Source organism: Cavia porcellus, unplaced genomic scaffold (assembly GCF_034190915.1).
Source record: "Cavia porcellus strain 051 isolate PalLab524CR breed Dunkin Hartley unplaced genomic scaffold, mCavPor4.1 scaffold_21, whole genome shotgun sequence".
In the NCBI taxonomy this organism is placed as follows: domain Eukaryota; kingdom Metazoa; phylum Chordata; class Mammalia; order Rodentia; family Caviidae; genus Cavia; species Cavia porcellus.
This window is the reverse complement of record NW_026947504.1, coordinates 26,795,028-26,820,712: the sequence shown is the minus strand read 5'-3', so window position 1 is coordinate 26,820,712 and position 25,685 is coordinate 26,795,028. Positions and strand designations below refer to the sequence as shown.

At 40.4% G+C, this 25,685-nt stretch overlaps 1 protein-coding gene across 8 annotated transcripts in view; it reads left to right on the top strand.

Annotated features, from left to right (window-relative positions):
* Znf475 (zinc finger protein 475) overlaps positions 1-25,685 on the top strand; it is a 46,274-nt gene that overhangs the window by 6,716 nt on the left and 13,873 nt on the right. For 3 of the 8 annotated variants that reach the window (XM_063232454.1, XM_063232452.1, XM_063232453.1), the window contains exon 2: positions 15,294-16,530. In XM_063232454.1, coding sequence (XP_063088524.1) covers positions 15,490-16,530 — 1,041 coding nt within the window. In that variant the 5' untranslated portion in view covers positions 15,294-15,489. Of the gene's footprint in view, positions 1-7,800; positions 7,885-15,293; positions 16,531-23,725; positions 23,834-24,756; positions 24,775-25,207; positions 25,328-25,685 lie in introns of those variants that run through there. The other 5 variants (XM_003477378.3, XM_063232455.1, XM_063232457.1 and 2 more) reach the window with 5 other exon arrangements.

Below are 25,685 nucleotides of genomic sequence, written 5' to 3'. Positions count from 1 at the left end.
GAGATTAAAAAAAAAAAAAAGACAAGCAGAGGGGAAGGGAAGATTGTATACAATGTGGAGATCAAAGTGTGGCGCTGGTTTCCAGGCCTCCCCCAGCCTACCCCAGAGCAAGAGTTTGCCTCCTCTGAGAAAATGAGCTGTGAAATGATTAAAGCACAAAGCAGAAAAGGGAGACTGAAGCAGAGATTTAGGGGAAGGCCCCAGTTACAGACTCCCTTCCCAGTCGGCAGTTTGGGTGTTGGGACAACAGTGAAGGTCCTGATTGTAATTGGGGGTTTAATGTGATTGCTCTGATTAAAGGGGTCATTTTCCTACCGTGGTTGACACAGTCATGATGAGGTAGGGCCAACCTCCCTAGCCACAGCAGACCTGTGACTGCAGGCACACGTCCCCAGACAATAAATGACCACTTCAAGGACAGGCGTGGAGCTGTTCTCACATGCGTCACTGCAGAGTCATAGCAGGTTATCCAACGTCAGGGAGTATACTGAAGACTAGGAGGAGAGAACATGGGAAGGGAGGTTTACTGAGATTCAAAAGAAGAAAAAAGAGAGGCCGTGAAGCGAACAGTGAGAAAGTGTAAGGAGCTGGCTGGATTTCTGCAGGTGCTTAGTAGCCAGTCACCTCGGGGACAAGGATTTGCTCAGCATTTTTAGTGGGAGGGAAGCTTTTCCTTTTTTCCTGTTTGCTTTTTCTTGACCCTATCTGTCACACCCAAGCACACAAGACTGAATGCACACACAAGACTAAATGAACGTCTAGCTGCAAACATAAAAGCAAAAGCAAAAATCCTCATTATCCTCACAGCCTGACTTCACCACCAGTGTGACTTTTCCCCAAGTGAAAAGATATGATCAGAAAGATAATTTAGTAAGTTACCTTAAAAGAAACAAATTGCAAAGTGTGCAGTTACACGATTGGAGGTTGAAGAAATAAATAACTGGGAAAAGACTCAACACCTAGTTTTCAGGCATATTTTCTCTCACCAAATGTCCTCAGTACCAACTGACATAGTTACAGTCTAGCATATAATGACCAAGTAAGTGTTAGATAAACGGGCATCCTGGCATGAACTGCCAAGTGAAGACATAGTGATTATCTGTACATTCACTCTACCTAAAAGAAATATGAAGAGGAAGTTACAGACAGGTGTGTGCATGCGCGCGCGCGCGCGCGCGCGTGTGCGTGTGTGTGTGTGTGTGTGTGTATCTGTAATTGAAAACAGAATACTCACGCAATATCTTAATCTAATTCCAGCTTATTGTTAGTCAATAATACATATTCATTGTGGGACAGAATATGTATAAACCTATAGACAGTGAGACTATATGCAGTAAAAGACCGTTGTGACTCATTTAAAATCACAAATGTGTAATAAAGTTAACTTTTATAGCATTAGGAAAAGTTCATGGGGTTTTATCTCAAAATATTGAATGAATATATTATATTAAAATAACATGAAACTTGGGTTGTTTTATTTCCAAGTGAACCATCTTATATATGAAACACATAAAATTCAATAAACAAATTAAAACCACATTTCTCTAATCAATTAGACTAATTTCTATATAAAACTATATATTAAATGGAATTTAATTATATTAACTATTAGGATATATATCAGTGATAACATGTTCCCAAATAAAATTTTCAACACAGATTCTTAGGAAAAGTGATATTGATAAATAGTAAAAAGTACTGATCTCATGCCTTGAGAAAGTTCACTTATGTATTTTTTCTCATATAATTATAGAATCATAAGCTTCTGACAGAAGAATTAGAAAAATGACACATGAATGTGAACATGTAAATGAAAACCAGTTTATAGTGCTTAAACGGAGATTAAAGTAGACAACTGGAAAAAAAGAGCAGTGACTCTTTAAAAAGAAAACACTGAGCAGTGTCAAAGCCCACTGAAAGCAAATAAGGACTTGAGTCAGTGCTCCTCATCTGTACTTTAGGATGGGAAAGAGTGAAATTATTTTTTAAGAGGGAGAAAGGAGATGCTTTTAGGCAGCTTCGGAGTTATCTGGCATCTTTATCATTTTGTGGGACAGCCTTGAGAAGTAGGGCAGCCTTTTTGGCTCAGACTTTTGGGCCTAAGTAGTCAGAAAAAGTAGAACAGGGGAAAGAAGGGAACAGGTTTCCAGTGCCATTTTTAACGTCTCATGGGTTAGACCGATGAAGTTTTCTGAAAAGTTCCCTTGAGAGATGCGCTGCTCACAGGTAGTCCTAGACACGCAGGTGAAGAGCTTGTACTAGACGATAAGGTTGAAGATCACAAGGTTGGTCTGTCTGCTCTGCATGAACAGAGTAGAATGATGTATTTCAAATCACACCATACTAATGCAGTGTTGGCAGCCCTGGGGGAAAGGCCAATGTCACTCACAGCAGCATTGGTGCAGAGCTGTTGATTCCCTCCAGACTTCTTACCATGATGAAAAGGATATGTGTGCCTTTCTCTATGTGACAGGAGTAGGATTCCCTATTCATGGAGACACACAAGCCATACAGATACAGAATTGAAGTAAACATATTTCAAAAATTAGCCTGCCAACTTCTGAGTGGAGATGTCGGGTTACTTGGAAATACCTCTAATGAGTACACTGGTGACTGTGATGGGAATGCAAAAGTTAGGCCTCCCAATATTTATTCTGGGCTCCACTCGCAGAGGGCATGGTCCTGCACATAATCACTCCATGAATCCAGTCCCAGTGTCTTTGGACAGTAGGGCACCTATTAGAAGGATACATGCACAAGAAAATACAGGGAATTAACCTTCAGGGAGCACAGGGACCACCTGTTTTAGGAGAATTCCTAGTCAAAGAGCCAACTTTGTTCTCCAGTCCAGATACCAAAATGATTAAAAGGTTATGTCTCGTGAAAGTTTTGAAAGATGGGGTTGGGGGAGTAAAAGAACTTCTGAACTGAGTTGCTTTTATTTCTACTGAGTGAAAACTTAGCAGTCAGGCATTACTCACACTGATTATTCAGTCCTGACTTCTTAGAGATTTCTTGCTTGAGTTACTTTAGAAGTCTGAGCAGAACTAGAGGACACTCCATCTCACTTCCCCTTGTAGAAGATCAGAAGCAGTATTTCAGTATTTATATATGTGAGTTCGATTTGTTTCACTTATGAGTATGGTCTCAAGCTGCACCCATTTATTACAAAAATCTCAGTGTGATCCTTTTATACCTGAGTATTACTCCATTGTATAAAAATATCACAACTTTCTTATCCATTCCTCAGTTGGACACTTAGATTGTTTCCAAGATCTGGCTATTACAAATTGTGCTGCTATAAACATGGGTGCACATATATCACTGTGGTATGATGCTTTCAGTTCTTCTGGGAACATGCCTAGAAATGGAATAGCTGGGTCAAATGGGGCTTCCAGTCCCAGCTTTTTGAGAAATCTCCAGACTGACCTCCATAATGGTTGCACCAGTCTACACTCCCACCAAGGGTGCAGGAGAGTTCCTTTTTCCCCACAGCCTCTCCAGCATTTGTTGTTGGTGGTTTTCTTGATCCTGGCCATTCTTTCAGGAGTGAGATGGAATCTCAGTGTGATTTTAATTTGCATTTCTCTAATGAGTAATGATAATGAACATATTTTCATGTATTTATTTGCATTTGTATTTCATCTGACAATTGTGTATTCATCTCAGATGCCCATTTTTGGATTGGATCTTTGAATTTTGGGGGTCTGATTTTTTTAATTCTTTATATGTTTTAGACAGAATTGTCTGAGGGACAGTTCACTAAAATTTTTTTCCCAGTTTGTGGGTTTTCTTTTCACCTTGCTGGAGATTTCTTTTGACATGCAGAAACTTTTTAATAAAAGATGATCCCAGTTATTGATTCTGGGAAGTATTTCCCATGCAGTTTGATTCCTGTTCATGAATTCTCTACCTACCCCTATGTCTTCAAGGTTTTTACCCAACTTGTCTTCCAATATATTTAGTGTTTCTGTTTTAATATCAGATCTTTGATCCATTTAGATTTTAATTTAGTACATGGAGATAGGCATGGGTCTAGTTTTAGTTTTCAGCATGTAGAGAGCCAGGTTTCCCAGCACCATTTATTAAAGAGACTGTTCTTCCAGTGAGCATGTTTGGCCACCTTATCAAAGATAAGGTGGTTGAGTGTGTTTGTAGTATTATCTTCTAATCTATTCCATTGATCTTTGGATCTGTTTTTATTCCAGTACCATGTTGATTTTACTATGATTGCTCTGTAGTATAGCTTTAAGTCAGGGATTGTGATACCTCCTGACTTGCCTTTGTTGCTTAGAACTGTCTTTGCTATTCTAGATCTCTTCTCACTCCAGATGAATTTTAGGAGTGATTTCTCTAGATCTGTGAGGTATGTTGATGGTATTTTTATTGGGATTGAATTGAATCTGTATAACAGTTTTGGGAGAAGAGCCACTTTCACAATGTTTGTTCTGCTTATCCATGAGCAAGGGCTGTCTTTCCACTTCTCAGATCCTCTTGAATTTGTTTTTTCAGTGTATTATAATTTTCCCTGTATAGGTCTTTCACTTCTTTCGTGAGAGTAATTCCTAAATATTTCACTTTTTTGGTTGCTAGTGTGAAGGCTGTGATTTCTCTTATTTCTCTGTCAGTGATTTTGTTGTTAGTGTATAGAAATGCTATTGACTTTTGAATATTGATTTTGTATCCAACTACATTGCTGAATTTATTTATTATATCTAAGAATCTTTCAATGGAGTTTTGGGAGTCTTCTATGTAAAGTATCATGTCATCTGGAAATAATGATAATTTAACTTCTTTTCCTATCTTTACCCCTTTTATTTCTCTCTCTTGTCTAATTGCTCTGGTTAGTATTTCTAGTACTATATTAAATAGGAGTGGTGATAAGGGACATCCTTGTCTTGTGCCTGATTTTAAAGTAAAGGCCTTCAATTTTTGGCCATTTAGTCTGATGCTGGCTGTTGGTTTGTCATAGATGGCCTTTGTTATATTGAGGTAAAGACCATCTAGTCCAATTTTCTGTAAGGCTCTTATCATAAATGAATGTTGGACCTTATCAAAAGCTTTTTCTGCATCTATAGAAATGATCATGTGATTCTTACTTTTGGTTTTATTGATATGGTGGGTTACATTTATTGATTTACATTATGTTGAACCATCCTTGCATGCCTGGGATGAATCCCACTTGGTCATGGTGTATAATTTTCTTGATAATTTGCTGCATCCTATTTGTCAATATTTTATTGAGGATTTTTGCATCTGTGTTCATTAGGGAGATTGGTCTGTAATTCTCTTTTTTAGTTGGGTCTTTCTCAGGTTTTGGTACTAGAGTTATATTTGCTTCCAGAATGACTTAGGAATTATTGCTTCCCTTTCAATTTCATTGAAGAGTTTAAGGACTGTTGGCATTAAGTCTTCTTTGTTTCTTGTAGAATTCTGCAGTGAATACGTCTGGGCCTGGGCTCTTCTTTGTAGGTAAGGACTTCGTTACATTTTCAATTTCATTAATAGAAGTTGGATTATTCAGCAATTTTACATCTTCTTGGCCCAGCTTTGGTACTTCGTATGTTTCTAGGAATCTGTCTATTTCTTCTGTGTTATCAAACCTATGAAAGTAGAAGTTTTCAAAATAGATATTGATGATCTTCTGTATTTCTACCGAGTCTGTAGTGATTTCACCTTTTTCATTCCTATTGCATGAATTTGAGCCTTTTCTTCCCTTTTTTAATAAGGTTGGCTAGAGGATTATTAATTTTATTTATTCTTTCAAAGAACCTACTAACTCTTTGATTCATTGATTTTTTTTGGGAAACATCTGAATTCTTTAGAACATTTTAATATAAGGGACAGTAACTTCAAAAAAACTAGTTACATTTGCTAGCATGATGTGCCAGCACTATCAAAATATGTAGGAGAAGACAAGCATACTTATCAAGTATTATTTCAACACCTATCAGCGTGCTAAACATTTTATCTTACTTATAATCTTCACAATTATCCTACTAGGTAAGTGACACATTCCACTAAACATAAAGAAACTAAGCAGACAGGTTAAATATCTCACTGCAGATCCCACAACTAGCCAGGCCTGGTGGTGCACACCTATGATTCCCGCACTGAGGAGGATGAGGCAGGAGGATTATGAGTTCAAGACCAGCCTGAGCTACACAACAAATTCAAAGTCTAGATTTTGTAATAAAACCTGGTCTCAAAAAAATTCGCAACGATTAGGCATTGGAGCTAGGGTTTCAGTCTAGGTCTGAGGCTACAGGAGGACTCTATGAAATAAGACAGAAGAGGAGACTAGTTATATGGGGGCTGGGTTTTTGCTGTTTGAGACAGGGTTTCACTGAATGACTCAGGCGGGCCTCAAGCTTGCTGCAATTCTCCTGCTTCAGCTTTCAGAGTCCTGGGATTGCAGGCTCATGGTAGCAAGTGTAGTTGCAAAGTAGGTTCTTGATTCTTTGTTACAAGCCACTCTCAGGTCTTATCAATGCATTTTAAAATTGTTTTGACCTTGGACTTTTCCCTCCGATGTAATAGGTTAATCAAAATTAGGAGCTGAGTGCACTGAACCTGTATCACAGAGAAACATGAAGAACTGATTTGCCATTCCTAAGGATGATTCCACCAAAAAGTTTTTCATTATTATTTAAACTCCGTCCAGAAAAATTACATAGCAAAATAGTCCTGAGGAATTTGTCAAGATTTTAACAAAAAATGTAGACATATGTTGGCTCATAGTAATGTAGGATGTAACGTATATGGGCAACTAAACAGAATTTCAGTATTTAAAGGCATATATAAGTCTTCATGTAGCAACATCGTTTTAGAAAGTTAAGTACAAGCTAGAATTTTGTAAATCAGAGCAATTTGTTTTTCCATTAAAAGTTTGCCTTTAGAGGCAGCTCCAAGCTTTCTTTCTTCAGTTTTGTTTTTAGAAACCTGAAGAACCTGCTTTGTTTGGTCCTTAACTAAAAAGAATATCAAGAATCAACAAACAGGGGGCTGGGGATTTAGCTCAGCGGCATAAGCACCTGCCTTGCAAGCAGGCGGTCGTGAGTTCGATCCCCGGTACCGATAAAAAATGAAAAAGACCAAAAAAAAAAAAAAAAAAAAAAAGAATCAACAAATGGAACTATATCAAATTCATATTTTATGCCAATTAGCCATTAATACTACTTTAGAGACATGCCTACTTGCTCACTTATTAATTGAGTAGTTTTTGGTGTTAATTTGTTGAGCTCTCTATATTCTGGATGTTCTCTATTAGATTAGCTAACAAAATTTTTCGACCATTCTCTAGGTTGTCTCCAGTCCATTGGTTGTTACTTTTGCTGTGATTAAGATTTTAATTTGAAGTAGTCCCTTTGTTGATTCTTGATATTATTTCCTGTATAATTGGAGTCCTAGTCAGGAACTCTTCACCTGTGCCTGTAGGTTCAAAGTGCAGTTTCAGTTTCCAGCCTTATATCTAGATCCCTGATTCATTTGGACTTGATTTGATTGCAAGGTAAGAGATAGGAATCTAGTTTCGGTGTTCTGCATGTGGAAAGCCAGTTTTCTTAGCACCATTTATTAAAGAGGCTGTCTTTTCTCCAACATAAATTTTTGCTGTAAAAATAGATGGCTGTGGTCGCACAGCCTTGTCTCAGGATCGTCTATTCGTTCCATTGATATACATGTCTGTTCTAGGTATAGCATCAGCTTATGTTGGATGTCACCAAAAATCCATATATTATGTGACTTCTTTCAATTTTAAAATAAGGGCAACTAATGCAAACTTTTTTTTAACCCTTTCAGACCATAAAGAATGTATTTTATGGGCCATCTTTGGCCTATGGGCCAATAACTTGGATAGAGTTATCCTGAATACGAAAAAATGTGGTATGTAAATTCCTTTAACACTTTTTACTCAACAGCCTGTTTTCACGTACTCCTCCACCCTACATCTTTTTTCTCTCTAATCTTTGAAACTCTATACATTATAGGCCTTTAATGTGATTGTATTGATGGTTTCCATAACCAGTTCTCTGCCACTCCAAATGTCAACATACCAGTTACATGGCCACACCTGTGTGGCATGCATGACTCTTGGAAACTCTGTGATTTGAATACTCAAAATAGAATGAAAAGTACAGGCCTGATCTAACATAGCTTTCATAGGATGGTATTATGACTCTCAATGACAGAAAGTGTCCTTCCAGAAGGCTCTACTTAGAAGTATTTTGTTCGTTTGTTTCCATGGCTTTCCTAACATCATGACTGTTATGTCCACATTTGATAGCTAGATTGAATGAAACAACTTTTCTTGGTCTGAAATGTTTTTACTGTGAAGGAGAGAAAAACAAAGGGAAATTTTTATTAGCTATTTAAAGTGAGTCTGGGAATGCCAATATTCCCTCAGAGCCATGCCTCGGGCTAAATGGCTTTTCTGAAAGTGTTTCTATTTTTACCTTTCAAACACTGTGCCCACTCTTTCTCACAGCAGCTTTCCAAGCGCCATTTGGTAGACTTGTCTTTTCTCCAACGTAAGTTTGCTGTCAAAGCATCGAAGGGCGGTTGTCACACGGCTTTATCCCAGTGTTTCCTGTCCTAGCGCAGAGGTCCGCATGTCTACTTTTGTTCTCACATGGCCTTTTGTCCGCTCACATCAGTTGAGCTGAGGCAATCAGGCACCAGGGGCCTGATACTACCCAGAAATTAGTGCAGACAACCAGCTGGTGTGAACGGCACGATCTCCCCAGCCCTGCGGCACACAGTTGGTCTCGGAGCAGGATCCCGGAGTTTTGTTCTTCTTTTTACCGCAGTGACTTGTGGTTGAGTAATCAGCAGAGAACGAGTTTCATATAAAATTAGGGACAATAGCTGTATGCTTAAAATGACAAATTTCCCCTTATGATTTAGTTCAGTAAGTGACAAATGGAAGAACAATATTTTCCAGCTCTGTAAGTATGGTGATGGTATAAACATTACAAAAATATGTTTTTTTATCATCTCAGTGAATTCTGAACATTAAGGTAAGTATCTTATTTTCGAAAATCCCTTATATATTTATTGCAATAGTAAAATAGTATGCAGCTTGAATATACAGATTTTTATGACTTAATTCTGAATGCAATTTTATCTGTCAAGAGACAGAACCCATACCAGTTATTTAAACAAAGAGAATTTAATAGAAGGTACTATGGAGTAAGAATGAAGTTGTTACCTTAATAATTAACAGGGTAAAAAAAACCCCCACTAAATGGAGATGATAGCTCTCATCTGCTTGGGCTGAAGGATTAAAGGCAAGAGGCTTAAATTAGTAAAACTCAGAAGAGGTGCAGGTAGAGTTGAAAATCAGATCTGAAGGCCAGATCTTAAAAAACTCAGATGGGCCAGGGATGATGCTATGGCAGAAGGCACGTGACTTTGCTTTTAAAAATGCTGGAAAAGCTGCAAGGGGGATTCAGTTGCTGCTACAGTGAAGAGCAGCTGTTGTAGGGATACAGAGGGCCCCTAGAGCTGCTCAGGGCACCCCCACATAGGCAGGAAGTCTTCACCGGAAGTGAGTCCCTGCTCCCCTGACTCACACCCTGCGTCCAGTAATGGTATGGCAGGGCCAGGAGCTGTGTGGAGCTTCACTGAAGGATCCAAAGTTCAGCGCCTAGGGAGGTGGGAGTCTCTACACTGGAGTTAATGACTGGCACAACAGTGTCCTCTATCAGTTCAAGGGGAAAAAAATATTTTTATTTTCTTAAAGAAAAATATTAAATATTTTTTTGCATTTTAAAATTTTATTTAACAAGAAAAACAAACCAGAAAAAAGGGTAAAAATAATACAGAATTAAAAAAAATAAACAGTAAGAAATCACTAATTGATATCATTAAATATTTTTTGAAAAATATCTCTAGGAAGACAACTGGTGTAACTCAATTCTTTAAGAACCATTGGTTCATTATTTATAGTTTCAAATGTTTTGTTTCTCATTTTTAGGGAAAAGTATATATGTACAATATATTTAAGATACTTTTGCTCCAAAAAACTAAAAAAAAAAAAAGACACACTTATTTGCACTCCAAATTTAAAGACTCAATCAAAAAATAGGCATCTTGGGGCTGGGATTTAGCTCAGTGGCATAAGCGCCTGCCTTCCAAGTGTGTGGTCTTGAGTTTGATACCCGGTACCGATTAAAAAAAAAAAAAAAAGACAAAACAAAAATAGGCATCTGACATGAATACACACTTTTCAGATAAACAAATACAAATGACAATTACATATATGAAAAAATGCTTAACCTCAAATGGTCATCTGAGAAGTGCAAATTAAAACAACACTGAGATTCCATCTCCCTCCAGAAGAAACGGCTACCGCCAATAACAGACCTGGCAGCCCTGTGGGGGACTCTTCTCTGTTGCTGGTAGGAATATTGACTGGTGTAAGCACTGTGGAAGTCACTGGAAATTCCTCAAAAAACTAGGACAAGAGGTTCTACTTGATCCAGTTATTCCCCTCCTGAGTATTTTCCCAAAAGGATTAAAAATATTCTACCATACCAATATATGTGCACTCATGTTTATAGCAGCACAATATGTAATAGCTAGAGCTTAGAAAAAACCCACATGTCCATCAACCAAGGAATGGATAAAAAAGATGTGGTCTTTTTATACAATGGAGTACTACGATCATAAAGAAGAATAAACTGGGGACTTTTATAGCTAAATGAACACAACATATAGTGTGTAAGATACTCACAAGTGAAGTAAATCAGATGCATGTGTATAAACATCATATTGCATCTGTAGTGTGAGAATCTGAGTGAGTAAATAAGATCCAGAGTATATAACAGGTATTATGAAATTGGAAGAAACTGTTCAAAAGAAAAGAGCAACTACAAAGGGGTAAAAGGGGAAGGAAGGAAAGGAAGGGAGGAAGGGAGAAAATAAATAAATACACAAGACAGTTAAGATGGTTATACTATTTGTATCTTTTAGCTCATTGAAAAGAAAGGTTTGTGCTAACATTGTTCAGACAATATTTCATGCCTGTATTTTGTACTTTGAGTAACTACATTGATGACAACAATGTGTTAATTATTGCTGCTCTCCTACATTGTTTTGAATTTTTCCTCTTTATAAAAACTGTAATGGCACAGCAAAAACCCACTTATCTTTAAGAAAAGGAGGTCTTGACATTTGAAATATTACTGTTACAATTTTTTGTGCTAAAACAAGGAGCATTATTACAATATCAATTAATGTCAACTACTGTTGAGTTTTCATGTAAGTGGCCTCTAAAAAACAAATGAAATACAAATAGACATTTATTTTATGTGAATAAAATCTGAGGCACTCTAGAGCTCACGGTGATGCTCACATTTGTCAGGACCCCAAGTCCATCCAGGTCTCTGCCCTGTCCTGGCAGGGTTACGTGGCTGTAATCTGGTCTAAGATGGTGTCTCTGCTCCATGCTCTGAGAGTCAAGTGAAGAAAGAGAAGAGAAGCTGGTTGTGTCCCCACTTTTCAAGAACAATTTACAAATCTCACTAGCTACAAAGGAACTGGCAGAGTTCATTTGGGAAACACATGCCCGGCTAAGGATTAGAGCTGTGTTAATTTGAGGAAGTTGAGCAGAATGATCTTCAGTAGGAAATTATCTCTGCCAGGCTCTGGGAGGGAGTCATTAGTCACAAACCTGGGGCTGAATGAGTCCATCATCTCCTTTCTGAAAGCAAGATTTCATAGGCAAGAAGGACCAGAAAGTATATGAGGATGTCAGGCTGGAGTGAACAGAGAATACTGAAAAGAGACCACTTTTATTTTAGAATTCTGTTCAGGCTCAGCACTTACCTCAACTTTTTCTAACTTATATTTAAAGAGTTTGGATTCTACACTAACAAAAGAGAGGCAATGTCATGTACCCATTGTATTTATTTTATTTTGAAGACCTCAAATATTTCTTAAAAGTTTAATCACATATTCTTTCCTCTCTCTTTTTAAAGAAGACATTCTTCTAATGCCAAAATGGGCTTTGGATTTACAAGGCTATTGCATTCATCTTCATAACTTTGTTGCTCCCTTCCCATGAACCCCAAAGAGAATGGAAGGAAGCATCATACTGATAAAGTGTGAGCCTTCCAAGACATTCTTTAAATGTCCAGTGTGCAAATATGGTCAAAATAAAGCATTCAGGCCAAATGAATGAACATTTCTCCACAGATGCTTGGAATGAAGTTGGCTGGCTTTGTAAAGTAGTTCTCTGTAAACTAGTAACATTGCTTTATGATGTGTCTGGCTGACAGGCCAATTTCTTACGTGTTTTAAGTATATATAGTTAGGGTTTTTCTGTACTTTTACTTCAGAACAAATTTACAGAGCAGAGCAACTGAACATGCTTCACCGTGATGCATTGCCTGAGCAAAATCACGGGCAGAATCAGCATACATTTCTCCATCCCACTTATCAACTGCCAAAACTTTTGCTCACTTCCAGCTACCTCACCTTTTTTCTTCAATTCTTTATATTATAAGAAAGAAATTTCAGGAGGAAAGGGATAGTAGAAAAAGAAAAGACGACTCGAATGGAATTTCAAAATGTTCTGTCATGTTTGCTGCAGAGAGTGTTTCAACGCACAGGCCCTGAGCATACTCCAGCCCTGATGAAAATGAGGCAGAGTCTCACACGGAGCCCTGCCGGGCCTATTCAGGCAGCCTTCACTCTCCCTGTGTCCACTGTTGAGAAAGACTGGACACATCATTACTGACCTGCCCTGCTCCACCTCTCATCCTCACCCATGACTGCTTTTGTGCACTGTTCTCAAAATGTTTGTGAGATCAGTAAAAGGATTCATCCTCCACTTCACTGAGGAAAACAATTTCACCTAGAAAACCACATATGTAGCAAAATGCAAGCCATTTCTTCGGAAAGGATTTGGTCTTCATGAAGCCCCAGTCCTCCCTCTGCTTTTTCCATCCATCTGCCAGCCGTCTCCTCCCTCTGCCTCTGGCTTCTCCTAGAAGGAGGCAGTACAAAGGCTGATGAGAACTCAGCACCTTCCCAGGAGGCATATGAATAGTACATTAAAACAGGTTTACAAAGTAGAGAGGAGAAGCCCTGCTGTGGAATTTAAGCAGAATGAATAATGGAAAGAACCACATATTGGAGCCAAGGAGAACTGGAATTGGTTCCAGTTCTGTCATTTAGAAAGTGTCTTGGGCAACTTACTTTTCTGAGTCATAGTTTGTTTATAAAATTGAAATAGTAATACCTGCTTCAATGTACTTTGAGAATTAACTGAACTTATGCAAATAAAAATTGAGTGCAGTATATGACACATAAATTTTACCATCTTACCTCGTTAGGCAGGACATGGAGGAGTTGTTGGCACCAGTCATCGGGTTTCTCATTATTCTAAGCTGGGAACTGAATTCACTGTGTCTATGTGTGTGCTTCTGAAAGACAGAGTTTAGGGGAAGGAGGAACACTGGATTGCATTGATTATTTTAACCTGTATTTTTTGGTACTTTTAGTATTTGTAACTTTCTAGTATCAGGGGAAATGTGAAACCAAATCAAAAGGGCCTTGGTGAACCAGAAACCAGAGTGATGAAACTGGGTGGTTTTGGGAGCTATGTCATCCGTGTGCTGATAAAACCTAACGAAAAGTTGATCCTATGTCTTATATTGCCCAGATTCATTTTCTCTTCTGGAGGGTAAAATCCAGTGATAAATTTTTCTGAGTTTCGCTCTCTTTGTTGGCCACTGTTTGAGGCCAACACATTCTTTTGCCACATGTGTTAATATCACTGTCTTAGGATGTGTCAAAATGAAGAATAACTTTCTTCCCTGTGCCAGACCTGATCTGATACTGCAAAGATTTGGACTTTTGTTGGCACTAAGATCTAGGCACAGAGCTTTGATCTCAGCGTCTCGTTTGTGGGTTCCCAGCACTGCAGTGCTTGCTTGTCTGAGTTCCTGTGTCTGTAAGGTGTACAGAGCTTGGTCTCCCTTCAGATACAGTTCCTGCTGTGATCCTAAGGGTGCTTTAGTAAAAGTATCCTCCCTTTTGGCTGACCTGGGCTGCAATAAGTGAAGAAAAATTATCTTGGACCGCATATAAATTAAGAATGCTTACATGACTGCTCAATGAAAATAAGCACCTGTTTTCACAGGCATACCATGGTTAGATTGAAATACAAATATCATGATGAAATTTTACTGACTAAATTGAACAAGAGGGTGTGCTTTATGAATCATGCAGCTTTCAGCTGAATGCTCTGTGGTGGGTATAGGTGTAGAGTAAGCATCGCACCACACCCTCCCTGTGCAGCTTTCTATTATGTGAACAGCCTGAACTCCAGCACTAGGCAATGGATTTGAGAAAAATATCACTAAAATAGTGCATGAAAATGTTGAAAGATTAAGACTGTGTAAGACCACATTGCTACCATAGCTGTCCAGGCTGGACATGCCTGCAGGAGATCTCTAAGTCATCTGGGAAACGAACAGGGTGTTGCGGTTTCTGACAACCACCTTCCTTGGGTCTGGACTGTCAGCCCCTGCTACATTTACTCATGGCTTTTCCTGTAGTGAAAGTTACTTAGGCTTCTGCCCATAACACTTTCTTTTTCATCTTACCAATCCTTTCTTCTGGTTGGTTCAAGAAAAAGAATGGCCAATTTTTATGAAAAATATTTTGAAGATATATATATTGAAAATAAGAAAGTGAATCTGACACCAAAAATGCACCTTCATTCCATGGAAGATAGACAAATATCCCACCAAGTTTCTTCACTTAGCAAATTTCAACAAAATTGGTATCACTAATACTAGCAAAAACTTTGTGGGTTTTTTTTTTTTTTTTTGCTTTGTTTGTTTTTCAAAAACATCCTAAGAAGTCCACAGGCTTTCAGAACTGTCACAGGGATCCTTGAGACAGGAATTCCCTGTGAGGCCCAGGAGGTATTTTTTGCATGATTTGTTAATTTCATCAACACACTTTTCCCAGTTCCCAATCTCTCTCCTCCATTCTCACCACCCTGGGTTCAAAATCCTGTTATTTTCCTCTAGCTCAGGGATGTACTGGCTTTGTTAGCCTTCAGGGAGAGCACTGCTTTCAGTACAGCAACAGTACAATTCATAAATAAAAATATTTTTCACATTTATTTTAATGTTTGTTGAACATGTGCTGATTGTTATGCAAGCCACAGAGAGTACAAGGTCAGGTCAGAAAAAATACGCCCTTTATCAAGTGATGATCTAAGGAGTATGTGTGTGTAATAACTTTTTGATTTATTTCCCTGCTTCACTCCACAGATCTTGGAGACAACTGAGGTTCAGTGAGCGCTTGCCGATCTTTCGGGCTGCTGCCTTGCAGTGAAGCCTTAAGTCACAGTTCTGGGACTAAGGTCCTGGCAGACCATGGAACCTCACTACCCTTCACTCTAATCAGGATCCCAGAATAAGTCTGGTCTGAAATTAGACCAGGCACGAGAGAAAACCTTCTGTGTTAATGGAAAGAGGAAAGGAGAAAAGGATTTCCAACAAACTGCAACCAATGTTCTACCACTCTAAAGAGTCTACCTTCCTGATCAACCAAGCTGTGCTGTCCAGTGACTCCCACTGTAACCTTTTGCCAAAAGTAGAGTGTATCAGCCCTGGTGAAAAAATCCAGACAAGGGCTCAGCCAAATAGACCTGGAACAGTGATACTTTCAAAACAGTCAAGGAAAACCATGTCCGAAGGCCAGCCTCGCCCCCCTGTAATACTGTCCCGCAGGCCTGCATTCCATGTGTGCTACATCTGTGGACGAGAATTTGGGTCACAGTCACTTGCCATTCATGAGCCCCAGTGCTTGGAGAAGTGGCATATTGAAAACAGCAAGTTACCCAAGCACCTCAGGAGGCCAGAACCCTCCAGACCACAGCCTGGTGGTGGCAGTGGGGCCTATGGACTTCAGGCAACAAATGAGGCAGCATTTCAGAGCGCCCAGGCTCCGCTGGTGTCCTGTGAGTCCTGTGGCCGCACATTCTTGCCAGATCATCTCCTTGTTCACCAGAGAAACTGCAGGGCAAAGGGTGAGGATCCCAGAACAGAAAACCTCAACAGTTCTGACGATCTTTCTGGCTTCAGGAAAACTTCAAGTGGTGTCCCAGCCAGACCAAGGACTGTCATCTGCTACATTTGTGGGAGGGAATTTGGCACCCTGTCCCTTCCTAGTCACGAGCCCAAATGCCTGGAAAAGTGGAAAATGGAAAATGACAGGCTCCCTAGGGAGCACCGCCAGCCACTCCCACAGAAGCCTGAGACCCTTGCAACTGAGCAGTCTAGCCAGGAGGGCTCGAGTCAAGCCCAGCATGTGCCCTGCACAAACCATAGCCAGACCTTTGCCCCCAATAGCCTTGATGGCCTTCTGGAACACCAGAGGAGTTGTAAAGCTCAACCTACTGTACCAAAAGTTCAGAATTTGACCTTGAGAAGCAAAGGAGACCTAAGTGCTCCCACCAATTCCAGGGAGCAGAAGAACACGGCAGCACCCAGTGTCCCTGATAAGGTAATCCATGCTCTATAAGATGCACTAGCTGTTCCCGGGGGCACATTGTGCCTCTGGGACAATGAGAAAACCGTGCTTAGAATCCATGACTCCCATGGGACATCTCCTTTCTGCCTCAGTGCAGCATGTCGGCCTCTGGGGAATGCCAGAGTCTATATCTCTTTTGGCAGAGTAAGTTTTAGAACATCCTTGCCTGATGGGTTCATATTCTTCTTCAATTCTGTTGCCTGAAAAGAGATGAACTTCTTTCTTCACTGACCCCTCATAACAATAACCCCTGGGAGAGATTATTTGAAAATGAGTCATTGATGCTTTGTCTACATTACAGAAATGTAATTCTCATTCCAACAGCCAATATTTATTGTTGGTTTATTTTAGTCATCTACCTTAGGAATTCGTTTCTGGCAATGTCAGATTACCCTGAGTTTATCTTACTAAAATAGAATCTGTGTCAAAAACCTCAAATGACTTTAGCAATAATTAAACATTGGAGCACATTCAGACTTTCAGAAATACGCATGCTCTGCAAATACAGCACACTTTTTATTTTAAAACACATGATTGTAAGTAGAATACGACCCAATACAGGAACAGAAACAGCTGGACATATGTTCCTGGTTCTTGGAGGTACGCAATCCTATAGCTGCTGCAAACACCGAGTGGACAGATCACAGGATCCTGACCCCCAACATGGGTTATTCTAAACAAGCACAGTCCCAGATATCTCCAACCTGAATCATGAAATTACTTGGTTCTTAGGCTCACCAACAACTACAATTGAGTGGGCGTGCTTTTGAGGGTGGCTACCCACAAGAAAGGGTGTAATCCATGCTCTCTGTCCTGTGCTTAAGCCAGGAAGTGGATGTACTTTCCTGTGTCACCTTATAAAATATCCAAAGGCAAAAAATAGGAGAGAGTCAGACTCCCTCTTATGCCCGACTACGTAAATAAATGCCCAACATGCTTGCACTCTCTAAATCACAGGCTTTCAGTACCAAGGGGTTCTAAAGTCTTCAGGTGCTAATGAGTTTTTAAATAGTCTTAGTGGAACAAAAGTTATTCAAGCTGTTGTAAAATATTAATCTAGAGGGACGGGAAGACATCTTTTATCTTCAATTTTTTTAACCTTCTTATTTTATTTGTTTGGATACTGTCTAGTCATTGTTCCTAAGTTGCATGTTTAAGTGAAATGATTGTAGATTTTCTGGTTTAGGAGATTCCAAGACAATGATTCTAAAACTGAGGAATCAGACTAACAGATGCTGGGCAAGTTTTCCTATGAACATTGAACTAAAAAATGGCTGGTTTCTTTGCCTAATGAAAACCCAAACTCTAAGTGTGGCATGGGCTTCAAGTTGGTCTCATAAATATGATCTGTTTTTCCCATCTTCTGGCTGCTGCTTTTGCTCCAAAATGTGTGGGGTCTGGAATCAAGAGTAAAAAGATCTGTGTCCCAGGGCCATAAATCAGAACCTCCCTTAGCATTCTAAGTTAAAAATCCTGTTTTTTTGATTGTGTACATTTACCCAAATGTTCTCATTAGAGATCTAGAGATAGGGAGCGGTGTGGTCAGGATTCTTGTGCTTGTTGTTGTAACATACTTTGTGCTCCAAGTCTGGAGCCAATGGGGTGAGCACATCTTGTTCCCACTCAGTCACGACTGCTTAGAGCCTGGCCCAGTCCACGGCATCACAAGGCGACACCTTTCTGACTCACCCAGTCATCTGGAGGAAAAGATGTCAGAAGCAAAAGGCTGCAGAGGCCCCTCAGTGATCAAGCATGCAGATGAGAGCCAGGGGTCCCTGGAAACCAAGGTTATGGCAGAGAGCACCCAAGTGTTGCTCTCAGGCCTGAACACCTCTGTGTCACGGGGCAGCTGGCACTTACACTGTCAGAGGGGCGCTGGCTGCTTTGGGGACCAGGGAGGCGTCAGTGGAGGATATGGGAAGTCATTCAGTGTGTGGCCAGATTGCCAGATGAAAACTCTTCATTGCCAGATGTAAAACACAAATGATTAATTAAAATGGAAGAAAGTCCTATGTCGGTGTCGCTCCCGGCCGGCAGGAAGAACACGCAACAATATCTGGCGGTGGTCAGGCTTTTCTTTATTCTCTCCTTGTACAGTCTGCCCCGAAGCCTCTACCGGTCCGCTCTCCGCGGCTCCTTCCGTGCTTCTCTCTCTACAGTCTGTCCCGAAGCCTCTACCGGTCCGCTCTCCGCGGCTCCTTCCGTGCTTCTCTCTCTACAGTCTGTCCCGAAGCCTCTACCGGTCCGCTCTCCGCGGCTCCTTCCGTGCTTCTTCTCTACAGTCTGTCCCGAAGCCTCTACCGGTCCGCTCTCCGCGGCTCCTTCCGTGCTTCTTCTCTACAGTCTGTCCCAAAGCCTCTACCGGTCCGCTCTCCGCGGCTCCTTCCGTGCTTCTTTTCTCGTGGCGGGAGAGGCACTCACTTTTATAGGGTTACAGTGGCCAATCAGTTCAAAGCGCGCGATGCGGGCTGATTGGCTAACATCAGTTGTTGCTAGGCAGACTACCTTACAGAGCAGGTTGTTTACCAAGCAGGAAGCAGGAGATAAGCGCCATCTTAGCACACTCGATGGGAGGGGTAATCTAGCTCAGGCTTTGCTCTTTCTTACAGGCCTCACGTCCGCCAAGTAAGGCGACCAGGCTCGGCCGCGGCTCCCAACAGTCCTAGGCTTCAAAAAATCATTGACCTAGAGAAGTTATTTCCCATTCCACTGTTTTTAGCAGAAATCTCTCTCTTCATAGTATCCTTTTTGTTCTTTAAAGTTTTTCCTTCTTCATACCATGTACGTTTTAGATTGTAGTATGGTGGTGCATTGGCTTTCGATGAAGAATGCTGCCCTATGTTACATTACTACATTCAGCATCGTGTGTGCCCACAGCGGCTGACTTTTGGCTCGAGGTGGTGCATTCCTTTTGACAGCTCTGCTGTTACAATGTCTGATTCATTTCTTCTCTTGTCCGAACAGTTTTCCTTTAGAACTCTTGATCTGACTTCAGATTACAATCAGCTATCGGGATAAGCACCTTCCTTGCAAGTGTGCAGTCATGAGTTTGATCCCTGGTACTGATTAAAAAAAGAAAAGTTTGTAGTAGATTCAGCATCTTCCATTTCCCGGAGACTCAAACTGAATTCAAGTAAAGGAAACACTTTCCAAATAATAAGTGTAGCACTTGAAAAACAGTTTAGTCAGGTGACAATGACTGTTCTACTAACAGAGTGCTTGCCCTTTGCTCAGAATATTTCTCCAGCAGACAATGACTTAATTCTCTTATGACACAGATACTTTCATTATCCTTCAATCAAATCTAAACACTAAGGCAGATAAGATGAGCTCTCCTGCAAGATCTCAGTGGGCATTGCTTTTACCCTGTGACCACTGTATCAGTTCCAATATTCCCATTGCTTGGCATCTAAAATATAGGCCTAGCTTATCTTTCAGCTCTCACAAGAAACTTGTGAAAGACAAGAGCAATGGTTAAGAGGCCCAGAAGCCCAGTGTGCCCTTAGAAGGGTGTGACTTTCCTGGGACACTGCTCACTCACGTGGTGTACTGAGCAGCATGGTGTGGCCACTCCTTCCTCTGAAAGAAGAAAATCCCAGATGAACAATACTGAGTTTAGCAAGTCTGAAAATGTAGTGTTAGTGCCAGGTGAAATGCTGATGCAGAATACAGAAAACTGTAGATTATCGCTTTAAATTTTACTACTTTATCTAGTTAACAAGAACATCGATGCTTATTTAATAAACTATTTTCTAGGCTATACTGTGGAATATAACAATAGATCTCATTATTGTTGTTCCTTATTTGAAAGTGAACAAATAAATTTTAATAATTATATTTCATATCTATCCCTTTTCTAGAAGTCAATAATAATTTATTCTTTAACTTTAGATCCTTTCAGGCTAATTGGGACACAAGTTGACAGTGTTAAATAAATGTAACTATAAACCAAAACAGAGCTTTTGTGTAATCACTGTTTATCAGGCAATGCTTAAAGTTATTTTGTTAGAATTTTGCTGGTAATGCATAAAAACACTGTCCCCAAACATCCTCTCCCATATTACAAAATAAGGTTTTTTTTTTTTTTTACTAAAAGGCACTATCTTTTTACCAATGATGTCTCTCAGAATGTAGTTTTTAAAACTTCTGGCCTCCCCAGCACTCAGGATTATGGAAACCTCACCCATGTTGCTAGCATCTGGTGCTGCCATCTACTGTTTTCCTTTAAAGCAATGTTTCCTCCACTGTCAAATTATTGCCTTCTGCCTCTTTGTTTTCTCTCCAAATGTATCTGAAAAGGTGCCTTTACACTATCTACTGTAAGCTTATAACTATACATTTAGCTCTTCAGATGATAGTTACAGATTTGATTTAACTTGCAAGCGCTCTTTACTGGCAAAATATTCATTCTTTAAAACCATAAGGATCTGTGGACATGTCACCATCAAAAAGTCCAGGACAGGACAGATTTTCTGATCCCATGACATTTTGTATGTTTGCATGTATAGTTGTTAGGTAAGAAGAATCTGGTTTGTGGGGAGAAAGGGTAGAATGGGAACTAATGTCCATCGAATGCCTTGGTACCAAAATACTTGAGGCTGGTCCTATTATAAAGCACACAAATTCATCTCTCCCAGCTCCAGAGGCTGGGAATCCCAGCATCAAGGCACCAGTAGGACTGGCGTCTCTGGAGAGCTGTCTTCTGCTTCTAAGGTGACACCTGATGACTGTGTCCCCAGGGAAAGAATGCTGAGAGTAGGGGTGGAAGGGCAGGGCGTGCTCCTTTCCCTTAGACAAGAGAAGGGAGACGGGGATGGAGTACAGGGAAGGCAGAAAGAAGGGCAACGGGGTGGGGGGGGGAGTATGTTATAAATGTGTACAAAAATGTCATTTAACTCAGTATTCCAGATGCTTAGAATATACTACTACAAATAAATTTAGTTAATTCAGTTTTAAAAAGAGAATGTTCCCTTTAATTTTGAGACCTTTCTATAGGGGTAGATCCTATTTATACAGGTATAGCCTTCATAACTTAATCCCCTCCCAAGGCCCAGTGTTGCACTGGAGATTAAGTTACAACATAAATCTTGGAGAAAACACCATCGTTCAAACCATAGTCTTGTATTCTCAGCATTTTATATAAATTTCACCTGCACAAATATTACTATAAGATATTATCTTCCCTAATTTCCAAGTGGGAAGACTGAAGTGACACTATTGTTCCAAGTCACACAATAAATTCACAGGTCGGTGTGAAAGGCTTCTTTCCATGTCACTGTGAGAGAGTAACAGGGAGGATAGAAAAAAGGGTATGATCACCCTGCAAAGTCTGAGTATCGGGAAGGAAGAAGAAAAGAGTATTTATTCACTAGTATTTGTCACTAGGTTTAGTCTAGGTACTAAATATACAGCCCGAAGGAATCTGGACAGCTGTGGGCCTCATGGAGCTTTTAATCTTATGGAGGAAACATGGATATAGAAATATGAGCATAGAAACACATACAGACACACAATTTTAAGTTGTCACGTGACAGCTTGACGGTTTGAGGTACACATTCATAATTTTAGCCACAGTTTAGCCTCGAGGAGGGAGATTTTTCGGTTGAGACATAAAAGTGTGAAAGAATTCACCGTAGGGCTGAGTCGTGAAGGGGAGGCTGCAAGGGGACCTTCCGGGCTGAGGGTAGTGTGTGTGCAGGCCCTGAGGCAAGGTGGGTCTTGCAGTGGAACTACCAGGTCCGCCTGTGGCCAACACCTGGTGAGGCAGGGGCAGCACGTGAGACAAAGCTGTTGAGGCAGTGTCATTCCCTCCAGGTGGCTCATCCAGGTGTTTCTTAAGGAGCCCAGGTGACAGCTGACAACCATTTAAGTCATTGATGGCAGAGGTGGCAAAAAGATACAAGGGCAGATCTTACTGATCCATGGGATATGGGGGTATGTGCAGGGAACCCAAAGACGACTCCCAGACTTCAAACCTGAACACCTTCACTAGTCAGGCCGTCTCGTAAGATGAGGAAGAACAGATGAAAAGTTGCCTTGGGGGACTAGGGTCAGTAGTTTCATTCTGGACATATCAAATTCAAAATGCTTTGAGATGTACTTAGATAAACTAGACTAGATATATGGATCTGGAACTCAAGAGGAGAGACCTGAGCTAAGATGTCCATTTGTGGATTATTAACATATATTTAAAGAAATCCATATTAACACTGGATTAAACAAATAGCCAGCGGTATCCCTGAAGGAGGGAGCTAGAGAGAGAGAGCCTGGAAATGGGAAAGCCTGCCGAGTATGCGGCTGAGATCAGAGGCAGTGTCAGGAGCACAGGAATGGAAAGCCGGACAGAAAGCGGAGAGGGCCACCATACAGGAATTTAAAAATATCTGTTTGATTTAGACATATGGATTTAGTTGTTAACCTTGGAAAGAATGCATTCCGTGTAGTGGCAGAGGCCATAGAGTATTGGCTGATAAAGGATGTGTTTTGAGAGCCTCAGTTGGCTCTGAAAATTCTGAGAGGAATCAAGTAAATTAGAAATAGAGAAGAATGGTATCTGTAAATGAGAAAAACATGCACACTATTTCTAACAAAGGAGAGGAGGAGGCTGAAGCAGCAGCAGAGGTGGTCAGGGACAGTGAGTGACCTGGAGCAGGAACTGGCACAGGAGATGGCACCAGCAGGGTGGGCAGAGGACCCTTGAGAGGGGCAGTGCTGCATTCATGCCAGGGGACACTGAATTCAGGGGAAGGGCCCTGATGGGTGAGCAGGGGGAAGCTGGAGGGCTGTGATCTGTTAGTCTGCTCTTGTATTTTCTCAGTGGAATATTAGGCAAGCTTGTGAAGCCTAAAAAAAATGTATAAAGGGAGAGAAAGTGACAAATTTAAGAGCTTTCTTCAGCCTTTGTCTCTTCTTGCCTTCTGGTATGGTGAGTTCTGGAAATGAAGACCAAAGTTGCTAGAACTATTTGCCTTGGGTTTGGAACACTAAATTCCAGAGTGACTTGGAAGGTCACTTGAGGGTTGTAGATAGAATGTTCAGTGGGATCCTTTCTGCGATCCCCAGTGTTTTTGCCTTCTGCAGTGGTCCTAGTTCACCTGTCCAGCTGTGCTGATGTCATGAAAACCAGCCTTGACCTCACAATTGCCTCTTAATGATGCTGGTGCCTGGACTACTAACGGGCTATTTCTTCACTTCTGCTTGGGGTTAACCATGCCTGAATATCGGGGTGGCATTCCAGGATCCCGTGGTTCCCAGGTGTAAAAGGCACAGCATTAAGGTAACAAGAGTGGTTCTTTTCTACACTGTTGGTCCTAAAGCCGACCCCCCTGTGGTCCCATCTGTGTGTATGTATTGCATGTGTGGAACGTGTGGGTATTGGGGAAGAGGGAGCTATAAATGTTAGAGCAGCAGCTTCAGTGGTAAAAGTGTTGGATAGCTTCTTCATAAAATTATTTGAAAGATAATATCTGTATAAATTATAATCTAACAATTATTTTTAAAATTTAGCATTAATTTATACTTATAAACCAAGTATTAGTTTGTGAGAGACTATGAGAGATACTGGTACTTCTCCCAAAACCCACACCCCAAAGCAAGAACGGGGAGTTTTTACATTGGACCTCCCACGGACGGGTTTGTGCACCTCTATAAAGAAAAATACTAACTTCTGAAAAATTAGAATAGCATTTTATACACATATTACTCAGGCCTAAAATTGACGTATTTTTCAAAAGCTAATCTACCTTAACTGATTTTATATGTCTTCATAGACCTTTTTCCCATCATCCTATCTCCCTGCTTCCAGCACCAAATATGCATCTACACTTCCTAGATACTTAGTAAAATTTTACATAAGGACCAAATGAATACATGCTTCTTAGCAGCCCAAATTCCAATGCCAGCAACTAAAATATCTCCCAGCACTCTTGGAACTTTGCCAAAGGCAACATAGTACACCCTAGAAAGAACTCTTATTGAAACCGAGAAGATTGGTGTGCAAAGAAATATTTCTCTTCAATATGAAGCACAAGTTCTTCCTTATAAATAGGCAAAGAGAACTGAGTTTACTCATAATTTATCTCTTCATTCCCTTTATATTATGCAATGCTTCTGTGTCCATCTTTGATTTTTGTCCATCCTTTACCTCCATCAGGTTGTCTTAGAGCTAAAAAAAATTTCCTACAGGTTGAAGAAAAGCCTAATCAATCTGAGAACTCAGTAAGTTTCTAACATTCTTGCTCTGTGCCACATCTCATCTTTAAAGTCCTTAAGGTGCACTCATGTTCCATGCTATCTTTGAAAAGACGAAACATAAAATAATCACATGTACCAACTTGAAGATTCCAGAAAAACAAAAGTAGAAGGCGAGGGGAATTAGAGTGATGTAGAGAGGTCAACAACCCTGAGCGTTTTTTTAAAAAGCCAACTTTGCAAAAGTTATCATTCTTTCAGTTCTACATAAGGTGTCAGCATTCTCATTTTTATCACTAGCTCCCTTGCTTGACCTTTGCCCCTGAACGCAGGACAATTTAGTGTGCAAATTTACACAAGGGAGCCGAGAACATAACGTAAACTCAAGTCAGACACAACCTGTGCTTTCTCTGACCTGCCTGTGAACGCTGACATGCTGAGTGTCCGCACCAGTTTATAGGTTTTCTTGTCTTTCCCCACCGTCCTCTGCTGCTTCCTTGAGCGTGAGAGTCAGGCCCGCCGCCCAACGGATGAGTGCAAGAACCAAACACCAGAGGATTCCAGATCCACTGTCTCCAAGGTAACACGCTGATAAGAATGTGGCAAGAAATCTAACCACTCATGGCCTCTAAGATACAAGGAAAATAAAAAAGCTTTATTTCAAATGTTCAAAGAAAAAGAAAGGAAATAACAGAAAACTTCAGCTAAGAAATTGTATTCCTCTCAGGAACATAGATTCAAATTTAGAATTAGTTCTTTGATTTATATTTCCCACCCTTGTAGCTTAGTAAACAAATAAAATGTCAAGCATGTATTCAAAATACAACTGACAGGGCTAGGGATTTAGCTCAGTGGCCTAAGCACCTGCCTTGCAAGCAGGCAGTTGTGAGTTCGATCCCCGGTACCGATAAAAAGGAAAAAGACAAAAAACAAAACAA